The sequence below is a fragment of the Diabrotica undecimpunctata genome, chromosome 3 (genome assembly GCF_040954645.1).
Source record: "Diabrotica undecimpunctata isolate CICGRU chromosome 3, icDiaUnde3, whole genome shotgun sequence".
NCBI classification, from domain to species: domain Eukaryota; kingdom Metazoa; phylum Arthropoda; class Insecta; order Coleoptera; family Chrysomelidae; genus Diabrotica; species Diabrotica undecimpunctata.
Genome location: NC_092805.1, coordinates 144864489 through 144884601, shown reverse-complemented (window position 1 = coordinate 144884601; position 20113 = coordinate 144864489). Strand labels below are relative to the sequence as shown.

Sequence of the window (20113 nt, the reverse complement as noted above, 5' to 3'; positions counted from 1 at the left end):
GAGCGGAGCTCAGGATCAGTATTGATTTTTGTAAATTCTGACAAGGGCATGTTCCCGGCGGATGGGTGGTGGAGCTATATGACTCAAAGCTGGTAACCAGTAAGTGGGCGTAGCCTTGATTGTGCCCGATATAGTTCGCATGGCTTGGTTGAGTCGGACATCAACACGGTGAGTATGTGGACTGTTTATCCATACTGGTGCACAGTATTCCGCTACGGGGTATACCAGTCCTAATGCTGTCGATCTAAGTGTGGGTGCTGCGAAGCCCCATGTAGTGCCACAGAGCTTTTGCAGGATGTTGTTACGAGTTTGGAGTTTTGCAGCAGTCTTAGTAAGATGCTCTTTAAAGTTTAGCGTTCTGTCAAGTGTAACACCTAAGTATTTTGGGTGTTTATTATAGTTAAGGAGTCTATCCTCAAAATGGATTTAAGGTTGATAGTTTTCCATCTTGTTGTTCAAATGGAAGCAGGACACTTCTGTCTTAGTTGGATTGGGTTGCAATCTCCATTTGCGGAAATAATTCCCTAGGGCATTTAAATCTTTTGTTAGAATGCGTTCAGTGACCTCGAATTCTTTACGACTTGCGGCAAGCTTCCAGTCGTCTGCGTATCCAAACTTTTTTGATGTGGTTTCTGGCATGTCTGCTATGTAGAGGCTGAAAAGCATGGGAGCCAGTACGGATCCTTGTGGAAGTCCATTATTCAGTTTTCTTTGGGTACTAGTCTTGTCTCCCAATATAACTTTAAAACATCTGTTGGATAGCATGGCGTTAATAAACTCAGTGGTCTTTCTGCATGGGATTATTCGCATTAATTTATATATTGCCCCTTGTCACCACACAGTGTCGTAAGCAGCAGATAGATCGATGAAGACAGCGGTTGTTTTTAATTGCTTTTGAAAGTTTGATTTCACATAATTGGTCAGGGCGAGTACCTGGTCTGTGCAGCTGCGGCTTGGCCGAAATCCTGCCTGTTCCACTAGTAAGTGTTGGAATATGGTTTTGCTGATTCTATTATACAACAGTCTTTCGAACAATTTGTACACCATACTTAAGAGTGCGATGGGGCGGTAGTTTTTCGGTGAATTATTACTTTTCCCTGGTTTTAAAATGGCGACGATTTTTGCATTTTTGAGTTGGTGGGGGACGTTTCCTGTTTGAAGGATGTCATAAAAGAATTCTGCGAGCCATTGCCTAGTGAATCTGCCGCTATGTTTGAGGAACTCAGCGTGAGTGGCGTCGAAACCCGGCGCTTTTCCTGTTTTCATTTCATTTAGGGCTTGCGATGTTTCTTCATGCGTAAATGTGTTGGAATATTACTTTTCACATTTATTTAAACGATAGATAATAAACCTTTATTAAATTTTGAAAATCTTAATCGTTTAAATAAACTTTTCACATTTATTTAAACGATTAAGATTTTCAAAATTTAATAAAGGTTTTGAAACATTTGTTAGTAAACCTTTAATTTATATTTCATATTTTATTTGACGTTACAATTAGTCCAGTCGTCATAAGAACAAGCTCAATTTTGCAGAGAATATTAATTTTTAGACCCAAAAAAGTGATTTACCAAGAAACTGTACACACTAGAAAAAATGTTTTAAATAAAAAATGTTTACAAGCATTTTTTATGCAGAATAAACTGTTCTCTTAGTCAGAAATCAATGTTCAATAAAATTTCTATCAGCACGACGGTAAAAATTCGATAACTTTTGATTCCAATGACCTATCGACAAAAATCAAGATGCGTTTTAAAGATAAAGAGTTTAACTTTTGTATGCAGGCTTTCTATTTTGCCAAAAATAAACTTTGATTTTATACAAGTGTTAAATAAATAAACGTGGCACGTTTTTTGCCATTTTTAATGATTCTCGTGAGATCAATAAAATTGATCACTTGCATTGACCAGTTATTATAAAATTTTTATTTTTAGGAATTATTCTTTAAAACCAATGACATAATAATATAATTTTGAGTTGTGGTAACAAATATAAGGCATTTGAAATATGAATAAAAAGCGCAGAATTTAATGTTTTACATTACAAACGATCACACGCCACGGGAATTCACTTAAGAAGACGGTTTTGGATGCAGTTTATTGCAGAAGCTTTGTTCTTTTGAAAAGCGTTTTAGTGTAATTGAAAAAAAAGTTTTAAATGTTTAAGATCGTTTGTTGTGGGCAAGTTTAAATCCAGCGTTTTTTAAGCATATTTCAAATGCCTCACATTTGTTGCTAAAAGGTAAAACTAAAATTTTATGCAATGGTTTTTAAGGTTAGGCTTTAGTAATCAAAACTTTATAGTGGCTAGTCATTAAAAGCTCAAAATACAAAAACTGCATACGAAAGCTGAATTCCTTACCTTTAAAACGCATCTTGATTTTTGTCAATAGATCACTTGATTCAAAAGATATCCAATTTTTACCGTCGAGCTGATACAAATATTATTGAACATTGATTTCGCGCGCGTAATTTGTGCTTATAAACAATTGTATTTAAAATTATTTTAGCTACGTTTTTCATTAGAATCATTTTTTGCTACGGAGTACAGATTCTTGGTAAATTGATTTTTTTTTCGTTGTTACTCCCTGCGAGAAGAGTTTTAGGGAGAATCCCGGTAGTAACTTTTTTGCATATTTTTTGGGTGCCAAAATTATTAAGCTCAGCAAAATTTAGCTTGTTCGTATGATTTTTAGAGGTTAAGTGGCATTTTCGTGTTTGACGACTGGAGTATATGTATTCTTGTCAGGTCAGATAAATATTTAAAACTGTTGATGTTGTCATGGTAACTTTAAAACACGTTTCTGAAAGTTGAATTTAAACACGCTACGGCGTACTTTAAATAAGCAAAATGGGGTACCAATAAAAAAATATTTTAATACTAGCAAAATGGTTATTAATAATTGTTCCGTTAAGTTAGAAGAGCATTGTATAAATATATGCGGATTATTTCATTTTTAAGCTTAGCAAATATTAAATATTTTCCTATTCAGCTTCCATATACGTTACTAAAACCCATAAAATGACTACATGTGCATACAAAGAATACAGTCGGTTAATTGGGATGTAACCAACGTCAAAAAAAAAAACAAATGGAAACACAAAAGGAAAACATAGCATATAATTAGCAAACGTGCGGTACACCAACAAGTAAACAATGACGCTGTAACCTTCATTTATATTTTGTTTTATGAATTCGGGTAAAGTTAAATTAAATTTTTTAATGTGAATTAAAAAATTATTGACCACTAATTGATTGCTAAACGTTTAACAAAAATTTTAATTGAGTTGAGTTGTTTAATGCATTTGTGTACTTACTATCTAGTAATGAATAATGTAAATAATAACTATGAATAATAACTCATGTCTACTTTAACCAAACAGCAAAAAAAGGGTAGGCAAAGAAACTCGGAGGAAGTAGATATAAAAAGAGGCGTAAGGCAAGGTTGCATACTCTCCCCCTTATTGTTCAATCTATATTCGGAAGAAATAACTAAAAAATCACTCGAAAATGTAACAATTGGAATAAAAGTCAACGGCAGACCCATCAACAATATCAGATATGCCGATGATACTATACTAATTGCAGAAAATATACAAGATCTACAGACACTTTTAGATAATGTAGTAAATGGTAGTGAGGAAAGCGGACTAACGCATAATGCTAATAAAACACAATTTAAGACAATTTCCAAAACACAACAACAAGACTTTTTAAACATAAGAGGATTTCCAATAGAAAAAGTAAAAAAATACAGATATCTTGGTACAATTATTAATGAAAATAACGAGTATACAGAAGAAATAAAAATGAGCATTGGACAAGCTAGAGCAACATTTAATAAGATGAGAAAAGTATTATGCAGTTATGCATAGACCTTAGTTTACAACTCAAAATAAGAATATTACGTTCATATGTGTTTTCGGTAATGCTGTATAGGGTGGAGGCCTGGACGTTAAAGAAAGAGGTAAGCGATCGACTTAAAGCATTCAAAATGTGGACCTACCAAAGAATATTAAAAATAAGTTGGGTGGACCGAATAACAAATGTTGAAGTCCTCAAAAAGATGACAAAGGAAATGGAAATCATAAATACGATTAAGATAAGAAAGTTACAATATCTCGGCCACGTTATGAGGGGGATAAATATGTGTTGCTACAAACCATAATCCAGCGAAAAATACAGGGAAAACGAAGTTTTGGAAGAAGACGCATCTCCTGGCTCAACAATCTGAGAAAGTAGTATAATTGCAGTTTCGTCGACTTGTTCAGAGCTGCAATCTCAAAAGTAAAAATAGCTGTGATGATTGCCAACCTCCTTAGAGGAGACGGTGCCTAAAGAAGAAGTACTTACTTAAAAATTTATACAGGACACGTATTTCAAATTAGGTGATGATTTACGAACTTGTGCTTGTTTGTTTCTTGTGTTTGAATTTGATAAAGTTTTTTGGATTTGTTTGTATATATATTTGCCAATATTCATAAGATTTTGTGAAAATCCTAAAAGAGGTCGATTTTTATGCTAAAGGGGTCATGGTTTAAAGATATAGATATCTGTCAGTCTTACAGGTGTGCAAGAGAGTTTTCATTAGGTATTACCAAATTTTAGCTATTCTTCTTACACTGTGTAAGGTGTTTTGTGGTGTCAATGTCTCAGTTGAGAGTCCTGTAAAAATGAACTCTTAAATAAAACACCAAGTTTCAAGACTTTCTCCAAGGAGAACTATCTGGCTCCTCTCATCTACATTTCGACTGCTGGGAAATCTGAGTAATACTAATTAAGTTTTGGTAAAGCTCAGTGCATCTCTTTATTTGTTGTACCACCTGACAATTCTGTTCAGTTGATTATGCCGTCTGTCGAATGCAGTCTCGTGCCTCAACTTCCCTTGAAATCAACCTGTCGAGAGAAGCGCAGTGTGGTCAGCCTATAATAAAATAGACTCTGATATATTTAAGGGGTAGGGATACTCACTGTTTTAAACTGTGTATAATAGTAGAGCTATAATTGAGCACCCTGGGGACTCCAGCCTGTGGAGTAAACTGTGTTGATAATACGTTAGCGACTTTGACACGGATTGACCGATTGAATAGATAGGAGTATATATTTTTTATGAATAATGTAGGCAGTCCAGTAAGATGGAGCTTTTCGATCAGTCCTATGTACCAAACCTGATCGAAGGCCTTCCGGAGGTCAAGAAAAATGCCTTTATGATTTTCGAAAATAAATTGTGATATGAAGGTTGCTGCTTCAATCAATATATATGTGCTTGTAGGAATTCTATGAGTTGCTCCTTTATGATCCTCTCGTAGACTTTAACTAGAGTGTTTAGTAGAGAAATTTATTTGTAGGATTCTGTACTGGTTCGGAATGTCCCAAGTTTGGAAATCATGACCGTGCTGGATACTCTTAAAGTAGTAGAAAAGCAGTTCAACGTGAGGCAATCATTAATTATTTTAGTATGCAGCGAAATAAAAATTTTTTAAGGCATCTTCTGTGTATGCCATCAGGCCTAGGGGACGGGGTTTTATCTAAGTTACACATCTACCTTACCGTATCCTCTTGTAGAGTAGCCGTCTTTGGATGATGTAGGCTGCCATGAGCGGTAGAGAGTTATAGAGTATGTATTTCACTCTCCGTTTGGTGCTGCTTCTAATTCACTCGTTAAAATTAGGACTGTTTGGGGAAATAAATGCGACCTGAAGTGAGTTTTTAAATGCCCTGGCCTTATCTTGCGGATTGTTAAGATTGATGGCGTTAATTTTGAGATGTGAATGGGGTTGGTATTTTGTCTACTTATGATTTTCATTTGTTTTAAAATTTTAAACCTTTTCGGTAGTCTAGGCTGGCAGCTGTAACTCGAATCCACTGCTCTTGTTTCAACATGTTGACTTCCAGCCTAATTGACGTTGAGAGTCAGATGTATTCTGTTTTAATAATAGTTGGTATTAGATTCTGTTATACTCTCTGATTAATCTAAGTTTTGTTTTCACTTTTGTTATTTACCAGGTAGGTATCCGTTGATCTTAACAACCCACTCAGAGCCATCAAGTACCTCTGCAAAAACATTATCTGTCTGTTTTTTAGTGTGCCTCCAGTAAGTTGTCGTTCCATCGTTTTTGTGGTCTTCCTACAGACCATCTTCCTGATCGTCCGACAAAATGTAGGCTTGCGTCATATTGCTTGATACCTCTTTAGTACCAATACTTTTGCAGTAAGTTCCTACCGCGTCTCTTGAGACCAATAGTCCGTGTACGCCGACAGTTCAACAATCCCCATTAAAATTTCGATAGCTAATCAATCGTGCATCTCATCTACACTGGTGTCTACACATTTGTGAAATGTTTTTGTCAAATACAGGTTAGTTTGTTCTACGATTAATTTAACAATATCTTTATATTTTGGCGTTTTGTAAAATCATTATTTTATTCTGTTCTGTTTCTTCTTCTTCTTCTTGTTTTTCTTCTTTTTATGTAAACATGACTCTGTCTGTTTTTCAATGTGTCTCCAGTAAGTTGTTGTTCCATCGGCTTCCTATTGGGGACCCGTCTGTTGCCGTCTTTACTACGCTCTTTGTTATCATTCGGCTGATATGATCGCTCCATTCTAATCTTTTATTTCTTGCCCAGTTCTTGATGTTCTCCTCCTTGCATCTACGTCGTATATCGGTACTTATAACTCTGTCCCATAGTGTCTTACCATCAATTTTTCCCAAGGTGTGTTTCTCAAAGTATTTTTATCTCTGCTGTTTCTAACATCCTTTTTGTCCTGTCTGTGTCAGGTTTTGTTTTGTGCCTAATTTTGGATTTGATGATACCTCCTTACAGTTTTTCGTTTTACAGTAAATCGTTATCAAAAGGTCATAATTGATAATAGTTCATCAGAATTTGCATCTGTCAGTTCAGGGGTGCCTCAAGGTTCGGTTCTTGGTCCTCTTCTTTTTTCAATATATATTTCCGACCTGTATAAATCTTTAAATAATCTGAAATTGCACTCTTTTGCAGATGACACACAACTGTATTTCTCTTTTGAGAAACTCTGTAAATCAAGCATCACAAAAAATAAATCAGGATTTGGAATCTATTTGTACTTATTCCACTAGACATAATCTTAAACTTAATGCTAAAAAATGTAATTCTTTGTTATATTGTTCAAAAAATTATAAAGCCACTGTTCAGGATAACTTAAAACTAATTATAAAAAATGAACCTCTAAAAAATGTTAATAGTTGCAGAAACTTAGGAGTCATATATGACTGTACGCTACGTTTTCAAGAGCATGTCACCCTTTTAGTAAAAAAGTGCTATTTAGTTATGCGTCAACTGTATAGAAGTAAAGGCATTTTAAACTTATATTGCGTAAGTTACTTTGTGAGACTATGGTTATGTCAATTCTTAATTATGGGCTCTTGGTATTTTACCCTTGCTTAGATCAAGTTACGAAATTGAGGTTGCCAAAAATTCCAAATAATTGTTGCAGATTTGTTTTTGGCATAAGAAAATATGATTGTGTATCATGCAAAATTAAAGAACTTCAATGGTTAACAATAGATAATTTATACAAATATCACCTTGTCTCGTTGATATATCGAATTATTTCGTGGTCAAATCCTATTTATTTAAGGAACAAATTAGTATTTCGTGGAGACGCTCATAATCTGGATCTGAGATATCCTCATAGTCTTATGCTGCCAAGATATAGACTAGATATTTTCCAGCGATCGTTTACTTACAATGCTGTTTTAATGTTTAATAGTTTAACAAAAAATTTAAGAGGTAAATCTCTTGATTTCATGAAGCGGCATTATAAGAAATTTTTACTACAATCGCAGTAACGTTATTAATATATATTATATAGTATATTGTTGTCGTTATTGTTACCATTAGAATTTTTAGATTTTTTTTTGTTTTTATTTATCATTAATATCATATATCACATAACATCATAAATTATTTTCTTTATCTTATTTTTCTAGTAGCCACATGACTATTTCTACCATTTCAATATTATATTATTATTTATGTCAATTTATAGATCATTTTTTTTTCATGTTCTACTTATTTCAAACTGACTTTGTAAACTTGAGGTTAAGTGGAGTAGCTCTAGCTAGACTTCGCCTCATGTATCTCTTGTTTGTAAATTTTTACAGACTAAATAAAGGCAATTTATTATTATTATGATTACTTTTATTTTTTTTGGGTTGTTTTGATTATGCCTAAATAGAGGTATCTCTCTTAAGTACAGTAAGTAGATAACGTTCTTTGATTTGACCCGGTCAAATGCCTTTTAAGGTCCACGAAACATAGATATGCCGATTTGTTGTATTCTAATGATTTCTCTTGCACTTGCCTTATTATAAATATAGCGTCGGTGCATGATCTTCCCGACCTAAAACCTTGTTGTTCTTCTGCTAGTGTTTATAGTGATAATTTCATTCAGTTTATTTGTTATCACCTTGGTTGTTAATTTAGGTGTTGTGTTTAATAAATTAATTCCTCTGTAATTTTTCGGGTCTGATTTGTCTCTTCTTTTGAAGTGAGGTATTAAGATGCTTGATCTCCATTCTTGAGGAATTCTGTTTTGTTCTAATATTTTTTGGATTAGTTTTAATAGTTGTTTGGTCAGATCTGGTCCTCCATACTTTAGAAGTTCGTTCGGTATTCTGTTCTCTCCTGGTGATTTTTTATTTTTTTAACTTCCTTAATGCTTTCTTTACCTCTTAATCCTCAATATTTTTTCTTCGTTTGTCGTCACCTCGTCACCTCTGGTGTTGGTTCATTATCATCACCTTTAGCAAATAGGAATCGAAAGTAGTCTACCCATGTTCCTTCTAAATGTGTTTTGTGTAAAGTATTTCTTTCATTCCTGATTCGTTTATAGCACAGACCAGGTGGTCTGTGGTTTATAGTGTTTATGTGCCAGTTGTGTTTGTTGTGTTCTGTATTTTAAAAAGTAATTCTTCTTTTCTTTACATTTTGTCTTCACTTCTTCTCCAAATCATGATGTTTTCTTTTTTGATACGTTAGTGTTCGTTACTTTCCTCTCTCCAAGTGATTCTGTTGCTGCCTTAATTATGTTCTACCCATCTTAAAATTAAAAATTCCTTTGCGTTAATTGACTTCTCCAACCTCACTCGTGCTGTTTGATTCCAATGGAGATTGTGGATAACTTTTATATCTTTCTCGTCAATGTTAGCGTTGTGTAACATTTTTATCATTGCATCATATTTTCCAAACAACCTGTCGTTGTTCCAAGCAGTTTTGTACAAGCGTACATAATACATACACCTCCAAAATTATTGGATTTTCCCCTAATTATTGGTTTGAATAAGAATATTTTTGTCGTGTAGAAATGAGTCTGCTTTTGCATTTACCTAATAATTACACGTATATAAATTTTTCGGTTCAGGTAAGTACCACTCGAGATTAGTGTCGCTTCCGATCGGTAGATATTTTCGTAAAGTAGATTGATTAGAATGAGTACAAATATACATTTTTGTTAATTTTACATATTAATGATATGCCAATAATAAATTTATTAAATAAGATAACCACTAAATCTACATAAGAAGTTTATTAGGTAATGATATGTAAATTGAATTACATGACAATCCATAAAGTTTGCAAATTAAGTAAGAAATCTGATAACATCGCTGAGAATGAGATTTAAAAGGTTGTAGTAAAAATTTTATCAGTAATGCTGCAGTTATAGTTTCAGTTAAAGGTTTTTTACACGAAGTAAAAATGTTAGGGTAAGTGCTTTAACCATTTTATATATCGGCCCCAAAATATTTTGCTTGCTTTTTTTTAAAACATTTTATTTTGAAAAAACTGTATTTTTTTTTAAATTAAACTCTTGCTTTTCAAAGTACTGTTTTCTTCTTTCTATGCTATACTAGCTTTTCCTTAGGTTGGAAATTCCAGTGATGAGTTGTTTCAAGTTTTCAGCTGGTCTAAATAGTTGCTCGGCATGGCGCATTCCTCTTCAATCGTGAATGTTCTTTGGTCATGACGACGGATTTTCTTCAATTTCTCTTCGAGTCTTTATTTTACCTTTTATTATCAGCTAAAGAATTGTATATTGGTCTCCTATACAAGCGTCCCCTACGTATGAAATCTTTCTTATCTTCACATTTTTCAATGATTCATGAACGATTTGCTCTATTTAATGTTGCTTCGTTTTTCTGAACAGCTGTCCAGTGTACTGGAAGCATTTTTCTATACCACATCTGAATCGCTTCTAGTAAATAGTTTTTGACGCTATTTTAGGTTAAAGTTGTGGTTACAGAAATATAATTAATTTTGTGAAACGTTGTATGAGCTGCTTTGATTCAAAACTTGATCTCTTAAGTTGGGTCTAGTTTATCTGTCATGTGGCATCTCAGATATTTAAACTTGGTAATTATTTTAATGTTTTGTCGGTGTATCTGCAGTGAAGCAAAATTGTGCAGTTATCGGACATTCATTTTAAGACTAATTATTCTTCTAGTCTTCTATCGACTCAAATGACTACTCTCAGTAAAAAAATTATATAATAAAATTATAGTTAACATAATACAAAAAACTAGTTTTCAAAAATATATGATATTTGACAGATTACTTTTTAGACATATTATGCTACAGCTCTGTTTTTAAATTAAACAACGAGGATATTTAGTGTTTGTTTGCAACAGACGGCAATGGCCCTGATCTATCCCGTTGCGTATTCTCTAGATAGAGAATGCTAATGATTTACGCAGTTTACTTAGTAACAATCTCGAAAACCGAGCAGAAAGACAGGAAAATGATGCTGCGTAGAAGCTGAAATTTGTAAATAATTATTAGAAGCAGTACTGTATTGGTGAATCCATCTGTATTGATAAGATGCTTATAGGCTTTAGGTAGTGTAAAGTTTCGGATGCACATGCCAAATAAACCCAACAAGTATGGTCTGAAGGTCTTGATTCTTTCTGATTCCTGTGCTCATTATTTTTTCAATGGACATATTTATACCGACAAAGGCAACGATAATAAATTATTAACAGATGAAGAAGGGTGTTTGGCTGTACCCAATCCGCGGTGAAACTTATTCAACTTATTTTGAATACAAATAGGAAAGAAAAAGAGTTGGGACAAAAAGGATTAACGTAATGTAGGTAGGCTTAAAAAGAAAAAGAAAGAAATTCCTACGGAATGTTTGTCCAATCAAAAGAAAGAGAGTAGGGAGAAAACAAAAGGGAGACTAGATACCCTGAATAAAAACCGTGCAGTGTCAGAATGTTAACATGATTAAAGAAAAGAGTCATTTTGATTTTTTGACTTCACTTCAAAATTAAATTGATCAGGTGTATTATGAAATTAAATAATTTAAAAAGTAGATAAAATTCAATACGTGATAAAATAAGAAGTATTGTGCAAAATGAATGACGTAGTAAATTTTAAAAAAATGTCATACGTATAGTAATCTATTATACACGAGATTTATCTTATTGACTATAAATGGATGTATCTAAAAAATACCAACTGAGAGTAATGTCTGGGATAATTTGATTAATGTGCAGGGAATATATAAATGTAAATAAAACAAAGTATTGACTTAGTAAAGGCGGTTGTAGAGATCTAAAAGAGGATTTATAACATTATTTAAAATAAATATTGTCCATATTGACTAAAATATATGTGATAATCTATATAAGTGATCTGAGATTAGAGGTTGTAAATATTTAAAAAGAGAAAGAGGAGATTTATTTTTGTAAATGAGCAGCAGTCTAATTGCACAATAATCTAGAGCTGAGTGTAACGACAGTTCGAATAATTATAATGAAAACCAAATATTACCCATTTAACATTGAGTTGTATCAGGAATTAAATAAAAATGATGTTCAAAGTGGTCGGAATAAATATTAAATCGAAATATAAATTTTTGGGAAATATTTTTATTTCTGGCGAATCAACATTTTAACTTACCGGGTTTTATAAAAGACATGATTGTCATTATTGCTCCGATGAAAATCTTCACTCCAATTTTGAGATCGTATGTTATTGGACCTTACTTCTTTGACCGGACGGATACCGGCAATATTTATAATACGTTTTTAGTGGGTTGCCTGACTTGTCGATGTTCGCTTGAGAATTAGACAAAACGTTAAAATGTTAAACGTATGCTAAATAATAACCGCAGCTAGACAGTTGGATTGGATGCGGTGGTACTGTGGAATGGCCCCCAAGATCCCTAGAACTAAGTCCGCTAGACTATTTTTTTTTTCTATATCAAGAAAATAATATACACGATATGAAAATTCGTATATAAAAGGTGTTTGCCAGCATTGAAGCTAAACTGCTATAAGATGTTCCATAGTCTTTTAACAACCATATACAAGTGTGTTTTGAACATTATGGGAAACATTTTAAATATTTATTAACATAGTTAATAATGTATTTATAAATATAGGTTATCGTTAAGGTAAATATTATTTTGTAACATGTTATTCCACTGAAATAATTTTTACTGCCGTACGTTTTATATAATCCTTGATATTTTGATTTATGTTTATAAAAGAAGAATATAATTTTGATAATTTTTTTTGTTATATATCAGTAGGCACTTACATAAAATTTAATAATAAAAAAATCGAAAAAGCATAAACTCTATAGTTCTTCTCTAAATATTTACAAAACTAAAGACGCTAGGTAAGTACAACATTGTACCGAAAGAACGGTTGTAATTTTTTTACAAAATAAATATTAATATATAGGGTGTTCTATTAAAAAAAAATAAGAAATTTTTTTATTTAAAAACATTGATCGCACTATATATTGTATGCGTGGATGTCAAAGATTATTTAAAAATGACACTACACTAGAAACTTTCGAAATTTTTAGTATCTTGGAAACCTAACCCGCAACCAATTAAATACTACGATTCTTTTCAATAAAATTCTAAATATATCATTTTTACCTTTAGACCTATAAAACCTTATATAAACTCTTTATCTTTAATTAATACAAATAGAGTTTTTGTCTAATAATTGAAAGATCATTAATCAATTAATGGTATTAAAGAAAACATGTAAAAAATAATAGTAAGAATGCAGTACTGAACCTGTCTTATTGTCATACTACAACTAAATGGTGTATGGTATATTGTTTCTGCTGTAGTGGTTGTGTTAAGTAATTGCCTTGTTACTAAGTAAAGCCAGCTGCCTTGTCTTTGCAAAGTATCGTTTATTATATCCGAACAACTGCCGTATCTCGGTTGAGTACCGATCCGACAAAGAGGAGTTTTTTAAATGAAATATTCTATCCCGTTTGGACTTAAACTCACTACCACTAAGTTTTAACGTTCACGAGCTGTATGCTTTCATCAACGCGTAACCAAGGCATGACTGGCCCTGTTATTATTCTTCTATGTCTTAGGTCCAAGAAGTTGTTGTGTAACTTTTTTATAATCCCACGCATTTTTAAAACATTTAGCGGGATCTGTTTTATATATTTTTGAAGAGAAATCTTAGTTTGTAAATAAACAAGTGCAAAATATTTTTAAACTATAAAATTTAAACCAGTTCGTGTATTACATTATAACAGTTTCTGTTCCGTTCAGTTACCTATAACATTCAGTTACTATTTTTTGATTTTTCTGAAGTTTATTTTTGAAGAGTTATCGAATTATTGAAAAAGAAAAAAATTAAGAAACCTGTCTGAAAACTGTCTAATCATGCTTTGCATTTCCTGTAATTCACATTCCACTTGAGACAATGAATATTTTGTATTAAATAGCTATGTCTACTATTAATGATAAGATTAGAATGTACTATGTATTATTTATATTTTTAATGTGTCAGCATGTCTATTTTATAAACTAACCAATTAATGATCGAGACAATATTTATTCACACGACCACCAAATTTAATATAAACTTTAATCCACGTTCACGTATTACTGCACCGCCCTAGAGTATTTTATTTTAAAAATTTTAAATATAGAGTATACATAAGAAACATTCCTTATTTGCTAAGAAGCTATTTTCTTGGGGACTTTTAATATTATTTATTATCTTTAATGGGAACTAACTTTAATTTCAGTTTAAACTACACTTATTATTGACTTTTCTTAGTTCTTTCTTACTTTGTCTTTTGGGTTGTGCATGATGATGCATGTTGATGCATTTAATTCTATATTTTTTGGTCGAGTAGCACCTCCCACTACGCGCATGTGCTCACTGGTTCACCAACCGAACAAGTTCAAACCAGTTGAATTAGTTCACTAATTGCTGCAAAAAGGTCATTTCGCTGATACAAAATGACAATTGTAAAATTCAAACAAATGTAATCTGTTATCATATAATCAAAATATCTATGCACTGATTAACACGTTTTCTATCTCGAAGTATATTACCCGTTCTTGCGGACTGATGCGCCTCCAAATTATTATTGGATAGACAATTATTATGGATAGACGCTAGTCATACCATAAGACATAAAGGCGACAGATGAAATAAGATGATTATACACTGGAGACCATATAGTTACAAACCAAAAAGAGGAAGGCCACAAATGAGATGGTCAGATTACTTGAAGAAACACGCAGGCCCGAAGTGGATACAAACTGCCTACAATAGAGAGACGTGGAAGAAGGAAGAGGAGGTCTTTGTCCAAAATTGGACAGCAAGGGCTGTATAGATAGATAGATAGACTATCTATCTATACAGCTAGATTATGGGGATGTAAAAGATCAAGCGCCCATGTCGCGACTGTTTTAAAACGGCGATCTGAAACCGATCGTACCCGCAACTATTTTGTTAGCTTGGCGGTATAAAAGCACAAGGATTCGCCCATGAAGCAATCCGCCTAAAACTAGTTTCCCACTAGTTTTCATTTGTTATTACAAAACAATTGCGTCGAGTCCGCTCGACCTCAGTGTCATGTTACGACAGAGTTAAACATTGGGCCCGTTTGTAACGTTAAATGCTAGATTTATTTATATATATATATATAACAATTGCGCCTTCCCTCGCTTAACCGTTTCCATCTCTCTTTGTTGTCCCATTCTCCATCGTTTAGGCCTCCAGAATTCCTCCAGGATTTTCGGGGTCGTCCTCTCTTTTCCTCTTTCTATGGGGTTCTTTATTCATCTACTGTCGCTAGATCTTCTGATATGTTCATACCACTTTAGTCTTTTTTGTTCTATATATGTTAGTATGTATGTTTCTATTGATGTTCTTTGCTTTAATTCGTCATTACTTCTCCTATCCATTCTTGTTACTCTGCAGCATCTTCGCAGGCATTCCATCTCTGTTGCTATTATTTTACTGCTGTACACTGCTGTTTGTACACTGCGTCCCATAGTTTTGACCTTGGTATAAAATCATATGCCTTTCTCAGGTCCACAAATGCCAAATGTATATCTTTATTTTTTCCTTTTTTCTTTTACAACAGTTGTTCCAGTGTGTATATGTGGTCTATGCATGATCTTTCTGCCGTGAAGCCTGGCTAATCCTCCCCGATTTTACCTTTTATAGCTTGCTCCATCTTTTCTCGCAGTATCTTCCCAATATAATCTTTCTATAAAAGCCATACTTTATAGTCTCAGGTGAGATGCCTCCAGTTAACGGTGTTTTCTTATTTTTGATTGCTTTTATGGCCGTTCTCATTTCCCTATCTGTTATTTCTATTTCTTGTTGTATGAGTCTGCTTCGTCTCTGCCTGTTTTCTTTTCGAATGAATTGTGGTCTTTGTTCTGTTAACAGTTGCTTGTAATAGTCCTACCATTCTTTGTCCTGTATATTTCCCAATTCAATTTTTTCTTTTGAGTTTTGTTTCACTCTTCTCAGTACTTTCCATGACTCCGAAGTTCTTGTACCTAATATGTATATTTCAATATTTAATCAGGTTCTTTCCCGTTCCTTATCCTTTTATTGTGTTATTTGTTTTTTCACTTCTCTATCTTTTTTTCTATATTCTTTATAAACTTTATTGTTGTTTGTAGTCAGCCATTTTCTGTATAGTTGTTTTTTTTCTTTAATTATTTTTTTTGTTGGTATATTTATTTCATGATAGTGCTGTTTATTTAATACATGTTCTTTCTCTCTAACTGCTTCAAATACTGTTTGTTTTATACTCGCCATTATATTTTCGACGTTGCCGTATCTGAATTCTATTAAATTTTAGTCTGGACGTTGTTTGTATAGTTATACCGGTTCTGTCGTTAAGGTCTCCTGTTATAATTATCTCCACGTTCTAGCTCTATTTGGTGTTAAAGTTGTTCCATGAAATTTTATTTTTCTACTCTCGGGGAATCGTCTGTTGGTGCATATACCCTGAGTATCACTGTCTCTTTACCGTATATGTCTATATGCATTTTAATTATCCTCTCGTTGATTGGCTCCATGTTCTCAACCTGTTCTTTCACTTATTTTTAATTAGAATTCCGACTCCTCCCTTTGCTCTGCATTTCTTATTACCTACGCTCCAGCAGTGGATATGCCGTTTCATTTCCTTTCTTTTTGGTTTCTGTTGTTCCTGTTATGTCGATATTGCTTTCTTTAAACTCCTTGATTACTTTCGTCGCCTTTTTGTTCCATCCTTGTATATTTCACGTTGCACATATGAATGTTCTATATTTTCTTTGTTTTGATTTTTGGTTGAGCTTTGATAAGACTGGGTCTTCCGAACTCTTCACAACATCGCCCCCCCCCCCCCGTATTCGATGGGACTCCCTCTATCATAGGTATGGATTTCCACCGGGCGATGTGTTTCCGTATGTGGCTTTTTCATCTTGCGATTTTCATTTTTCTTACCCTTATGTTTTTCCGTGTGTTAGGTTGCTAATTGCTAACGCCACAACCCCCGTTTGAAGGACCTCTTCTTCAGCAATGGCATTTGGGAAGAACGACTGGCGAACCAGGCTATAGAAATTCGACGCTCAACCAACACTCATAATTATATTTCAAGAAACCTTTTATGGCTCAATACATAGATAAAAACTAAATAAATATTTAAAAAATGATCGTTTATTATTCTATATTTCCTGTAATTTACAATATACTTGAGACGAATGAGATTTTTTATTAAAAAGGTATTTTGACTATTTTAAAGATAAGATTAGAATATGCTATGTAATATTATAATTTTTTATACAAATAAACATCAAATTTTAGTATACAAAGGTACAAGACATAAGGCAGATTTACATATTACAATTTAGCGCTACAGCCGGTCACATTACGATTTTTACAGATCTGTTTATTATTTTTTTACTTTGCGTCTTAAAGAACTTCATAAAACCTTGTCTTCTTGACATGTTCTAATATATTCGCCAAATATTATGAACCACTGTATTGTAATACATTTATAATATTATGGTATAATATATGTAACTAGCCAATCTATTTTAAACCCACAACCAATGACTTAAAGGTTTGTTCTGATCTTCTAGCTGGGGCTAAGTAAATCTACAATGAATTTACCTACTTTTTCTTGCGTTAGTTCTCACATGCATCGTATGAGATCGGTTTACCAGCCTATAAGAAAAGTCATCAACAAAAGAATCCCGACAGATCTTTTTTAAAGTTCCAAGCAGAATCATGTACTTCTCTGAAGAATTTTCATTTTCTTGAGAGTTGCAATGAGTTTAAATTATTTGCTCATTGATTTCCGGTTCAGCTTCACTATCACTGATATGTTCTCTGACATAAATTTCATTTAGTTCCTGGCAATAATGATTTATTTTAAGAGTTCTTGAGAATGTATTAAAGAAATTAAAAGAACGCGTTAATATGTTTTATGTTTTTGCTTAAAAACGACGCATCATATATAAAAAAATATATCTTTCATCATCATCATCATTGGTGCTACAGCCCTATAAAAGAGCATCGACCTTCCCAAGTCTATTACGCTAGTCCGTTCTATCCATTGCCAACTGTTGCCAGTTTGCTGCGCCTACCATCTACCATTTGTCTACCATCCTCATTTACACCATCTCTGCATCTGAGTTTTGGCCTACCTCTACTTCTACTTCCTACAGGTTGTAACATAAGGATTCTACTAGGAGGGTTGTTCTGCTGTAATCTTGCCAGATGTCCTGCCCATCTTAGTCTTCCTATTTTTATAAAGGATACTACTTCTTTACCACCAAATGTATGTTTATATCTGTGATATATCTCGTAGTTATACCTCCTTCTCCAAATACCATTTTTACAGATCCCACCGAATATTCTTCTCAGGATCCTTCGTTTAAATATAAGCAGAATATTTTCATCTGCATTCATTAAAAAAATATCTGTAAAAAAATTAAATAAGCAATTCAAAAAATGATTTTTAAGGTGAAAAATCTCATTGGAGTACCATTTTTTCTTTAAAAAAATTGGAACCATTAACCATATGCTTCTTCTTCTTCTTCTTCAGTGCCTTATCCGGTCCGGATGTTGGCGATCATCAAGGCTATCATGGTTTTGTTGACTGCTCTGCGAAACAGCTCCGCTGAGGTCATCCCAAACCATTGTCGGAGATTTTTCAAAAACTAAATACGACGGCGTCACGGTCCTCTTCTGTGAAATACTTTACCCTGCATAACGAGTTAAAGAATTCGATTTTTCTTCGTTCCGCATCACGTGGCCGAGGTACTCAAGCTTACGTTATTGAATTAAATTAAGCACTTCTTTTTCTTTTGTCATGCGCTGTAGGACCTCAACGTTGGTGACATGGTCCACATAAGATATTTTTAGTATCCTTCTGTATATCCACATCTCGAAGGCTTTGATTCGTTTTTCAGTGGCTTGCGTCAGTGTCCAGGCTTCAACTCCATATAGTAACAACCATATGCTTGCCAACGATAAATATAAAATTATGTGTAGTAAATGGGTAACAACTAACTCTTAAAACCCATCAAATTTCATTTACATATCTCAACCAGTTTCAGGGCAATAAATAACAAAAAAAATTCAAGACCCCGTATCTTGGAAAAGAAAGAATTTGCAGGCATAGGTCTCTATAGTAAATTTTCAATATTTTCCATGCAAAATCACTTTCTAAAGTTAGTTGCAGGTATTTACTAAGAAACTGTATATTTTGCTAGTATATAATATTTCAAAGCGAACTAAAAACCTACATTTTAAACCTATGTTACTGGGAAAGAATTGATTTCTAAGTCTTATAATAACTTTTGATCACAATGATCAAAGCTATATATGCAAAGTTTAAACCAATTTAACTGAAACCATTTTTAAATAAGAAAAGTGCCGTGGTTCTTTATAAAAATTTTACTTAAATTTTCACAGGTAATCTGTCGATCAAAAACTATTTGAATTCTCAGCCTAAATTTGGTAATGACAATGCATCGATCAATTTTACACCTTTAATCATACAAAACAAAAACTTATACAAAACAAAACAAAGTATTGATTTTTGTGCAAAGTTATTGCAACATTTGTTTTTAAAGATAATAAAGGCTAACAAAAGATCAGATAAATCTTAAACAAATTGATTGTCATCGAGGACAATGATTTGCTATCGATTTTCTATCTAATATAATTTTGTAGTAGGTAAAATATTATTAAAAGTACTTATTACAAGTGCTACAATTAAACTAAACTTTCCTGCATGCATTTAATAGACACTCAAGTGCTTTATAAACTCTGAAGTGTAATAATGTTTAACAGTCAAATTTGCAAATACAGTGTGTCAATTTTAAAACTTACAATGGGCTATATCTCACGAACAAAAGCTGATATCGAAAAATGCTTGAAACCGTTTTTAGGATAGTAAGGGGGAACTAAAATAATATGAAAGAGAACTCACCCCTGTCAACCCCCTAGGCCCCAACCACCACAAGTAAAAAAGTTTAAATTGCAAGCCCCGACTTGTGATACATCATTACAAAGACTATAAAAAATGCTATCCAATGGTACAAATAATAGTTATATAGGGTGAAGTAATAATTGTGAAACTTATTCTTAAATAGAAAATTTAATGAGGTTTTGTTAAACTACGAATTTAGTATATGTCAATTAAGTAAATGTTTAAAGTGGGTTCCGTTGTTTTGTAAACAATAATACAGCCTATTTTCAAATTCTGCACGAACTTTGGCAAATGTTGTTTCTCGCAATTCCCCAAGTAACGCAGGTTGAGTTTTATAAACAACT

General features: G+C 33.0%; 2 protein-coding genes across 2 annotated transcripts in view; one reads left to right on the top strand and one right to left on the bottom strand.

Moving 5' to 3' along the window:
- LOC140436080 (uncharacterized) overlaps window positions 1–20113 on the bottom strand; it is a 1443853-nt gene that overhangs the window by 1195300 nt on the left and 228440 nt on the right. The window lies entirely within an intron of this gene.
- Window positions 9623–20113, top strand: part of LOC140437505 (scoloptoxin SSD14-like) — a 93873-nt gene continuing 83382 nt past the window's right edge. The window contains exon 1 of the mRNA XM_072527074.1: window positions 9623–9748. Within this exon, the coding sequence (XP_072383175.1) occupies window positions 9741–9748 (8 nt within the window). The 5' untranslated portion in view covers window positions 9623–9740. The remainder of the gene's footprint in view (window positions 9749–20113) is intronic.